The following is a 10,948-nucleotide window of genomic DNA, read 5'->3' as shown; positions in this document are numbered from 1 at the left end:
TCTGGACTAGAAACTTCGGCTTAAGGGGATGTTGTGGCTGCTTCAGTGTTCTGACCAGACCTTTCAGGCTTGCTCCACATCTGTATCAGGCCATTTAGCTTTCTTCTCCTCCTTGTGTTCACTGGAGAAGCACTTTTAATTTCTTTTAGGAATGTTTCCTTTGCCTTCACAACTTGGCTAACTATTTGGTGCCAGAGGCCTAGGCCTTCCCCCGTCTCCGCATTGGACGTGTGTCCTCCCTGGGCTTCATCGCCGCTAGGTTTCGATTTAAAGCAATGGATGTGTGATTCTTCCCTTCACCTGAACCCTTACAGGCCATTGCCGGGTTATTCACTGGCCTAATGTCAATACTGAGGGAGAGAGCGGCCGTCGGTGGAGCAATCAGCACACACGCGGTACCTACCGATTAAGTTCACCACCTTATATGGGTGTGGCTCATGGAGCCCCCCAAACAATTGTAATAGTAGCATCAAAGATCATGGATCAAAGATCACCATATAAATATGATAGTGAAAAAGTTTGGAATATTGCAAGAATTGCCAAAATGGCACGCAGCAAGGAAATGCTGGAAAAACAGCACTGATAGACTTGCGTGACCCAGGGTTGCCTCAACTCTTTAATTTGGAAAAAAAACACTGTGTCTGCAACGCTGCACAAAGAAGAGTACAGCAAAACGAGGTACTCCTATAATGTTGGGGTGGCCCCACACTGTGAATGCAAGTAATGCCATTGAATTGAGCAGTAAAAACTGTAACTTTTAGGGCCCCCCGGGTGGCTCGGTGGTTGAGCATCCGTCTTCGGCCCAGGGTGTAACCCCGGGGTCCTGGGATCGGGTCCCACGTCGGGCTCCCTGCATGGAGCCTGCTTTTCCCTCTGCCTGTGTCTCTGCCTCTCTCTCTCTGTGTCTCTCACGAATGAATAAATAAAAATCTTTTTACAAAATCAAGCCCGCAGTGTGCAGGAAGAGGCGTGTGCCACTTCTGATAGGATGAGGAAGTTTTCGTAAGAGCACTTCCAGTCTGTGGCAGGCGGCGCAGGCAGCCGGGCCAGTGGAGCCACCACAGCAGCCTGGGTGGCTGACAGCATGCTCTGGGTGCTCCCGCCGCTCCCGCTGCTCCTCCTCCTCTGGCCAGGTAACTGCCACCGCCGCCGCCTCGCAGCCACCGAGGGCCTCCTGGGCTTTGCGCAGCTTGCTCCATCTGAGTCACTTGGGCATACCGTCTGTCTGTCTGTCTGTGGTCTGTCTCTGCCGAGGGATGGAGGGATCAGGTGGGCCTGAGAAAGTGCCACCTCCTGTCGGTTAGCACACGACGCGCCCAAGCTCCCTCAGGGATCACGGCTCCACTTGTGTCCGCGTCCACGGGCGGCTCTGCAGGCGCAGGGAGGGAAGCTTTTCCTGAGAGCAGACTACCTGGGCCTGGGCCTGGGGTCAGCGTGCTGTGATGCAGGAGAGTGGCCCCTCCTGCCACTTGGCTCCCGTCTTGCTCTGTAACCTCAGGCAGGTGGCTTATTCTTCTTGAACCTCACGAACCTCGGTGAAAATACTGAACATCCACGGTTCGGTGGAACCGAAACTTCTGGGCACAGTTCAAACACCAGAAATAGATCTATTAGTTTTTGTTTACTCTGAAAAAAGATATCTCCCTTCCTCCGATGTAAATCAGGGTCTAGCCAGTCCAGCAGGACTCTCTGTGACCCAGAGAGAGGGGTCCTGGTTCCCCGCTGTCGGTCACATGGAAAGCACGAAGGATCCTGTCGTGTTTGGGGAACCACAGGTGGTTACTGGAGCCAGAGTATAGGATTCAGGGACAGATGGCCCAGGAGACAAGACAGGAAAGCTAGGCCAGAACTAGCTCAGGGTAGCGGATAAAAATAGCTGTCTTGTTTGAGGGTGTGTTCTGTTCCGGGCCCTGGGCCAGGTGCTGCGCACTCATTACATACATGAGCCTCAGCACAGGCCTCTGTGTTTGCACTGTATTGACCCTATTTTAAATGAGGCGCCAAGAGGATTTCAGTAACTTGTCCAAATTGCATTAGCCAGCAGGTGGCAAGCTCTTGCAACAGTTCTGAGAAACAGTGACCGCTGACCAAGCACAGCAGTAGCAGAAGACAAAAGACAGAAGTGAGAGAGTCACCATGGATGTAGAATGAACTAGATTGACCGGCAACAGCAGTGAGGGGAAAGCATTAGTTTTTTAGTTTCTGGGACACTAGATCAGAGCAGGTGAAAAACCCTGTCCTTGCGGAGTTCACATTGTAGCAGGGAAACAAGATGAATAAGCGAAATGGCCTGTTGCACAAGGATAGGTGACAGGTGAGCGGAGCAGGGAAAGAGGGGGTGGAAAGGGCAGGGAACTTTCGGACAGAGTGGCCGAAGGTGACAAAGTTGGGTGACAAAGGGGATCGGAGGAGGCAGCAGCCATGGAGAAGGTGAGTTCAGTTTGGGATCTACTAATTTTAAGACATCAGTGTGCTACCCAGATTCCCGGAGAGCTCCTGGAGATTGAGGACTGCAGGCCGCAGGCTTGGAAGTCCTGGCGCCAACTAATGAACAAAGCCTAGGAGAAAGTGCAAGGAGGACAGAGCCAGGGGCTATAGCGTAACCGCAGAAGGGGGGGGGGGGCGGGATTTGTTCTATACTCAAGAGCCGCTCCCTGGCTTGGGGGTGAAGCCCCACATCTTTGCTTCCCTTTTACCTCCCGGCAAAATTCATTGTACCACCATGAAATGAAATATTCAGAATGTCTTCAGGTTACAAATCCCCTGCTCCTCCCCATTTCCATTGCTAGCTGTCACAGAGATCCTGTGAAATAGACACTGTCATTCCCACTTGGGGAAAAAAGGAAAGAAGCCATGTGACAGTTCAGTAACTTACTTCGTGTCACACAACTATGGGTTGGGGTGGCACCGCAGGCCGCCGCGCAGAAAAGGAGACGTTTGTGAATGCACTTGCAGTGTTCTGAGCGCAGGATGGGGGCAATGAGTGCCGAGGTTGGAAATCAGGGAGCCTGGCTCCGGGGTCTGTGCTCATAATCACCCGCTATGCTACTCATTATTACATAAATGTGTATATATAACTACACACACATACATATGTATATGTATAAATGTATGTATATATGTGTGTGTATATAATATATATACATAAATATATATATTTATATATATAAAACTGTATAAATGTATGTATATATGTGTGTGTGTATGTAATATATATACATAAATATATATATATACTTATATATATAAAACTACAAAATGTGTGGCAAGGAAGAAAATCGGCAGGGTACCCTGAAACAAAAAAGAAAAAGCAAGGGGATCTGCTTTGAGTGGGGTCAGGCGAGTGCAAAGGTCCTCTGCTGGGAAGAGTTTGAGGAAGGGAAAGAGATCTGCTGTGGCAAGGATATGGCACAAATCAAATCAGTTTTGAAAAACAGTATGAAGGAAGATGACTCGTGCCATCCTACCATCTTCCCAGTTGGTCAGACACCATAACTTGCTGTTTTTTTTTTTAAAATTAACTGAAAAGATGAACCATGTTGAGAAATAATCCCAAGAGGTATAACTGAAATCAGGTATCATCATGCCCTGGAGAAAATGAATTGCATTTGTTTCTCCATTGTATCCTCTCTAGATGGGAACTTATCAAACAATAACATGCATTCAAATTACTAGGGAATCTTATGATACTGATTCTGAATGCAGACAAACATTCTGCATTTATTTTTTCAAGGTTTTATTTATTTATTCATGAGGGACATGGAGAGAGAGGCAGAGACACAGGCAGAGGGGGAAGCAGGCTCCCTGCGGGGAGCCCGACGTGGGACTTGATCCCGGGACCTGGGGATCATGCCCTGAGCCAAAGGCAGATGCTCAACCACTGAGCCACCCAAGTGCCCCACATTCTGCGTTTATAATAAGCTCCCTGGTAACCCCAGTGTTGCTCTGTGAACCACACCTTGAGTAGCAAGGTTCTAGATTTCATGGAATTTTAGTCATATTGGGGTTGAAGGGAGGGAGAAATAAGAACTAATTCTTTGAGTACATTGGCCAGAAGCAGATGGGGGTATCCTGATGTTGAGGAGAGAAGTGGTTGCAAGTGCAGGCAGAGCCCATACGGGGGAGCTAGCTATGTGATTCCGAGGTCCTGAGTCAAAAACTGGTTTCTGCGGAGACATAGAGACATCGTATCCAGTGGCTCCCTTCCCCGGAGCAGTGTCAGCTGCCTCTCTTACCAACCATCCACACCTCCCAAGGTTTGCAGTTGCTCCTTATTGTTCACTGCGGCAGGGAGTTGTTTTGCATTTTGACATTATCCTCAAGGACAACCGTGCCTTTCCACCTCTCAGAGTCTGAGGTCTGTCCCCATGTGTCCTCCAGCCTCCTACCCCCAAGGTGGGAATGGAGACACCTCAGCTGGGTCTCTCCATCTACAGGCAGACTTTCTTTCTTTCATAAAGGTGAAATTCACAAAACTTAAAATAATAACTTAAGTATATAATTCAGCGGCACTTAGCACATTCACAATGTTGTGCAACCACCGCTTTTATCGTTGCAAAACAGTTTATCACCCCGAAAGGAGACTATGTCTGTGAAGCAGGAATTTCCAATTTTGCCCTTCCCCTGACAACCCGCTGCCCCCTGGCAAGTACTAACTGGATTTTGTTCTGTGGGTTGACCTATTCTGGACATTTCATGTCAGTGAAATGGTACAACATGTGACCTTTGTGTCCGACTTCCTTCACTTAGTATAATGTTTTCAAGGTTCATTCATATTGTGTCACGTATCAGCACTTCACTTCTTCTTACTGTTCCATAATATTCCATTGTATATATGTACCACGTTTTATTTATCCACTCATCTATATAGATGAACACTTGGGTTATTTGCACTCTCTGGTCTCGTAAACGGTGCTGCGATGAAGATTTGTGTGCAAGTATTTGAGTACCTGTTTTCAATTCCAATCCAATTCTGGACCACATGATAATTCTATGATGAATCTTTTGGGGAGTTACTAAATAGTTTTCTACAGAGGCTGGTCCAGCTTACATTCTGACCAGCAAGGTAAGAGGGTTCTAATTTTTCCAGCACTTACCTTATTAATTACCGGTATTTCCTTTCCGATGATGATGATGGTTATCATTATCCTGGAGTTGGTATTTAAAATGTTTCTTTTTCTGTGCCAGCAATTCACTATTTCACTTCTAAAAGATAGAATTCATAATTAGGCAGAAGCTTCTAGGAGTTTCCTGGGTCTAGGAGGTCTCAATGGTGACAAAATCCCTTCTCTAGTTTTGTTCTGCTTCTCATTCTTGAGGGGCATGGGGCAATGCATCATCTGTGGCTACTTCCTGCTGGATGTGGGCATCGTCGTGGGAATCATCGAAGATGCAAACCCTGTTTCTAGCTAGTCCTCGATATGAGGGCCACCGGGCTTAGCCCTGAGCTGTTCATACCCTGTGTGACTACTACCTGTAATTGTATGGCCTCTTGGTCACAAACTGTATCAAACAGTGAAGTACGCAGCTCCAAAAAGTAATGAGTAGCAGGATTATTAGTGACCCCAGGAAAGAAAGATTTGTAGTACTGGGTAGTGCTGTTTGATAGTCGCCCAGACTTAATCGGGAGATCCTCCTCTTTGGTTGAAGGTATGTAGTCAAGCCACCAGATCAAAGATTTTTTTTTTTTTTAATATCGACTTCTACTTCAACTGAGGCATTATTACTCCAGGTACAACAGGAAGTATTAGTTACTCCACAGATCCCCTTCCTCCTGCTAACAGGTAGTCCAAACTGGTCTATTATCTCATACTACGTTAACTAAGGAGCCAAGGACAATTTAAAAATTCTTGAGGGCATTGCCTGTATTTCCAGCCAATGTTTCTATTGTGGCAGATTCCTTAGGGTGGCTTCATGATATACAAAACCTCCCCAAGGGGCAGTTAATCTGATGGCCAACCCAGTGTTGGCCAGAATCAGTCCCAGGACCCTTTTCCCAATGGGAAGATTGAGAATGATTATGTAATGTAATCCCCATGGGACTCATGAAGCTTACAGTATAGTGCCCAGGGAGCTGGGCATCACCAACACATGCATGAGCAACAGTGAGAAGTGGGGAGATAAAAATTCTAGCTGGAAATGAGTCTCTTGGGAGCCTGTGATGGGATGATCCACAAATAGAAGCATATCCTGGGGATGCGCAGGCCCAGTGAGCCTGCACTGAGTTAAACCGGTTAAACAATTCAGGGCCCCAGTTTGGAGATGCCATTGCCTGCAGGAGACAAAGGTCCACTCCACAAGACTGTGTAATTGATTGGACCTGTGGTTGCGTTTCCAGGGGCCTGATGACATAAATAGGTACGTCTCCAGCACCCCTTAGATTTGGTCAGTCTTGTCCGTGCCTTACATTGATTTTCCCACATCCTTGTAGTGTTGTCACATCCCTTCACTGGGCACCAATGAGCTTCACTTGGAAAGCAATCCTCAGTGAGAGTAACAGTAAGAGGGGCTATAGAAGACGGGTCTCAGCTCTCTGCGCCTGTTTCAGGGGAACATCCACAGCAGGGCTCTGGCGCTGATGTACAATTGAGATATTGCACCCCCTCTCCTGGAATCAACAAGAGGGCAAGGGGGCATCTGGATGGCTCAGTTGATTAAACATCTACCTTTGGCTCAGGTCATGATCCTGGAGTCCTGGGATTAAGCCCCACATCGAGCACCGGCTCAGTGGGGAGTCTGCTTCTTCCTCTCCATCTCCCTCTCCTCCTGCTCCTGCTCTCCCTTGCTCTCACTCTCTCTCTCAAAGAAACAAATAAAATCTTAAAAAAAAAAAAAAAAACAAGAGGGGTAAGATTTACATATAGAATTTCTTTATGGGAATGACCCAGCCATACAGCTATGGAAGGAGAATTTTTATCTCATTTTATTAAGTAATTTACTTATTTGAGAGAGAGAGAGAGACTAAAGAAAGAGAGAGAGCATGAATGGGACGGGTAGTGGGAGAGGAAGAGAGAATCTCACGCTGAGCACGGAACCTGACTCAGGGCTCCAACTCACAATCCTGAGATCACAACCTGAGCCAAAACTAAGAGTCGATCACTGAACCCACTGAGCCACCCAGGTGCCCCTGGAAAGAGAATTTTTAAAGGCATTCGAGTTGCCCATTAAAAAACTTACATCAGGGTCACTCTAGATTGGATGGTGTATGAGCCATCCAGTTTCAGTGTGTGAGCGTTGGAGACACACCCAACAGCCTTTTAGTTCAGTTCCCTCTGCGATGATTTTACTTAGAATCCCTAGGGAGTTCAGCTCCCAAGGGTGCTCTGCTGTGTGTGTAGCTCAAGATATTCCTAGAACTACTATGACAATAACGATATCCGGCACGTGCTCAGATTAAGGTCTCAAGGGCTGAAACACTCCTTAGCCTCTGGAACCTGGTGAACAGGGCAAAGAGGCCTCAAAAACTCTACATTTCATCATGCATTAGCAATGATCTGTGGCATTTATTACTGGACAGTCACAGAGAAAATGGTTTAACCTCTTCAAGGCAGCAAACAGCAAGACAGGAAACCAGAACAGCAGGGACTGTTTGGGACTGTCCCTGAGTGGACAGAAATCACTTTTCTACTCCGGAGTCAGGCATCCAAGACACTATCCCTTCTAGTTTTAAAGAAGAATACATGACCAACAGTAGGAGGTGGGGCCCTGTCCATATTGGGTATGGCTGATCCTGAGGTGACTCGCTTTTCCAAGTTTGGAGGTACACCCAAAGCCCAGGCTTATTGGGTGAAGCCTGATTTCAGTAGGTAGGGGGAGGCCAAAGAGCCAAGTGTACTTGCTGAATGCCTGCACCACTTGTTGGAGATGAAGCGTATGCTTAATGGACAGAGAAACCTCCAGGTCTGGGTGAGGAGGAGTGAGAGCCTTTAGGAACGAGCCTCCCATATGTCATTTTGAACTGGATAGGTTTTGGTTTAGCCGTTGGGCCAGCTTTTACCCTGATGGGAACTATTGGTAATAATTTTAGACAGTTTTGCTATGTTTCTGGGCACAGCGTCACCAGGGTCTTTTCGGGAGGGTTCTTTTAGCTTGTCCTGTCTTTCTAGAGAACTGAGGTCTCCAGGCACAGAGTGTAGCCTCCATTTGATGTCCAAAGCTCTGGCTACCCCAGAAATGACCTTTGGTTGAAAGCCGACCCATTATCACTTTGTAGTGACCTCAGTAATCCAAATCAGGGAAATCTCTCTTTATTTTTTTTAAATTTTTTTTCTTTGAGAGAGAGAGAGATGGGGGTGGGGGTGGAAACAGAGGGGGAGAGAGAGAGAATCCCAAGTAGGCTCCACGCTCAGTGCAGAGCCCAACGTGCAGACCCTGAATCATGACCTGAGCCAAAACCAAGAGTCAGACAGCCAACCGACTGAGCCACCCAGGCATCCAGGAGACGTCTCTTCTGATAAGGCCTTTGATGACTTCATTTGCCTTTTCTGTCCTATAGGGAGAGGCCTCCAGCCATCCAGTGAATGTATCTATGATTACCAAGAGGCATTTGAAACCCCCAGGTGCCACTGGCATGACAGTAAATTCCATTTGCCCATCTTCCGCAGGCGGTGTCCCCTCCAATCTGAGTGGCCGCGGCTGAGGGCGGTACCAGGGGCCTGGTTTGTACCTTCTTTGTCTGATAGTAGACACACTGGTTTGCTATTCTTCTAATAATCTCTTTCATCCCTGGAATGTCTATGATCTCTGTTAACCATGGGCATAAAGCTTCTTTGCCATAACGAGTTGAATTATGTGTGCTCCTAGGAACCCCCCAAACAGTTGGCTCGGGTGCCCCGACTTTCCCACTGCTCTTTGTCATCCAGCCTCTAATTAGCAGGGACCCCCGTGAGCCCATTTTTGCTGCCTCCTCTGTTTGATCATGGGAGCAGGTAGGGGTGGACTGATAGAAAGGCAAGGGAGGGATTAGTGGCCGCTGAGAAATCTCCGCCAATCTAGAAGGCCTTTCCGTGCCGGAGGGAGCTACTTCCCTGCATTACCTCTGAATTTCCTTTCTAGTGGCCCCCGGTGAACGCACCACTGCCACGTCCCGGGGCTTGCACCCTGCTCCCAGCAGCCTGGGGACTTCTCTGCCTATATTTGATTTCCTTACTTCCAGCATTCAGCAGCGTCTTTCTTTGCAAAGGGCTCCGGGGGCATGGGTTACAGAGGACGTGTCTTCAGGATCAGTGTGAGCAGGCAGCACTTTACCTTGACCCGATTTAAAGCTCAGTTACGTCTGCCTTTGGGGCGGAAGGGCCAGCCTCTTAGCCCCCGCGAGAGGGATTAGGGACACCGTCCCGCAGCCTGCCCTTCTTGCCCATTCTCCATGAAAGCGCTGCCAGCCACCAACCAGCCTTCCTCTGCGTTGGACAGGGGTCGGCTTTGGGATGTCCGGGACTGGAGCACCCTGCACCAATTACTTCTGAGCACCTGTGGGCAGCAGGTGGGTCAAGATCAGGAAGTAGGGTGGCTGGGTTTAAAGTGTGACATGGCTTCAGCAGTCACGGGCCGGGTGGGGGGTGCGGGGAGTGCTCCAGCAGCATGGCCTGGTGTTGCAGTGTTCTGGGTTGGGACAGCCACAGAGGTCCTCAGTTTCTGATAAAGCAGAGACCAGGTGTGGGGTTCAGACTGTTGCAGGCTGACCCATAGTTTTTCTCTGCCTCTTTTATCGAAAGGCATGAGGCTGCCACAGTTCTCAGGCTGGGAGTCCAACCGCTGGCCACCGTGACAGCTGTTCAGAGAAATAAACTGCCGCTCTCTTGAAGGGCCCAGCATTTGGGTTAACGCCCTCGCCACCACTCCTTGTCTCTCATGTACACATAAACCAAGTGGCCTTTCAAGGCCTGGTAATGCTACAGCCGGGGCTTCTATAAATAAGGTTTTAAGTCTACTGAAAGCTTGCTCGTATGCTTTATCCCACCCAGACAGGGAGGTCTCAGGTCCCCGAAGCTTATCATAAAGGGGTTTCATGGGACACCCGGGTGGCTCAGTGGTTGAGTGTCTGCCTTTGGCTCAGGGCGTGATCCCAGGATCTGGGATCAAGTCCCTCGTCAGGCTCCCTGCATGGAGCCTGCATCTCCCTCTGCCTGTGTCTCTGCTCTCTCTCTGTCTTTCATGAATGAATAAATAAATAAAATCATTTAAAAAAAATAAAAATAAAGAGGTTTCACAATTAGCCCAAAGTTAGGAACACAGATGCAGCAAACCCCAGCCATTCCCAAAAACCCACGAGATTGCTTACGGATCCTTGGTGGGGCTGTGGGGCTGGCTGACAGACTGTTTTTTCTTTCTTGGGGAAGGCCTTGTTGCCCCCTTAGAAACAATGAACCCCAAGCATTTTACAGTTTCCTGAGAAATTTGAGTCTTTTGATACTTTATATATCCCTTGCTGACTAGGAAAATTTAACATGAATCTAGTATTTTTGTCAGAGTATCCTGAGTGAGGCTGGCTATTGGAACACCATCATACCTGGCATGACAGTACTCTTTTCCTGAGTTAATTCTTTTAAAGCTTGTTCTAGGATTTCTCCAGAGATAGTGAGGAATTTTTAAAAAATACTTGAGGTAAACCAGTCCAGCAGTATTGCTGTCTTGGGGAGGTGGGGCAAGGTCTTCCCACGCAAAGGGAAATAACTCTTGGGATTCAGAATCTAGTGTGCAGCAGAAAAAGGCCTTCTTTAAATATAATGCAGTGTAATACTTACTATTACTTGGCAAATTGGTTAATAGGATGTATGGATCGGGTGCTACAGGATAGCCTCATTAACAGCTTGGAGGCCTTGAACAAATCTCTTCCTTGCCCCCTGACTTTTAAAGGGTCACAACTGGTGTACTGCATGGGGATCTGCACAGCCCGATCAACCCTTGCTCTAAGAATCTATGTGTTACCCAGAAGATCCCTTTTATAGTT

General features: G+C 47.9%; 1 protein-coding gene across 9 annotated transcripts in view; it reads left to right on the top strand.

The window, feature by feature from the left end:
• The first annotated feature begins 1,035 nt into the window (after positions 1-1,035).
• The window catches only part of SLAMF6 (SLAM family member 6), a 29,101-nt gene continuing 19,188 nt past the window's right edge, over positions 1,036-10,948 (top strand). For 6 of the 9 annotated variants that reach the window (XR_005990599.1, XM_041773439.1, XM_041773438.1 and 3 more), the window contains exon 1: positions 1,036-1,133. Coding sequence is in view for 6 of the 9 variants with exons in the window: in XM_041773439.1 (XP_041629373.1) it covers positions 1,085-1,133 (49 nt within the window). In the remaining 3 variants the exon portion in view is untranslated. The other 3 variants (XM_041773440.1, XM_041773437.1, XM_041773436.1) reach the window with 3 other exon arrangements.

The sequence above is a fragment of the Vulpes lagopus genome, chromosome 11 (genome assembly GCF_018345385.1).
Source record: "Vulpes lagopus strain Blue_001 chromosome 11, ASM1834538v1, whole genome shotgun sequence".
Taxonomy (NCBI): domain Eukaryota; kingdom Metazoa; phylum Chordata; class Mammalia; order Carnivora; family Canidae; genus Vulpes; species Vulpes lagopus.
Note: the sequence above shows the minus strand (reverse complement) of the source record. Positions and strands in the feature narration are given on the sequence as shown.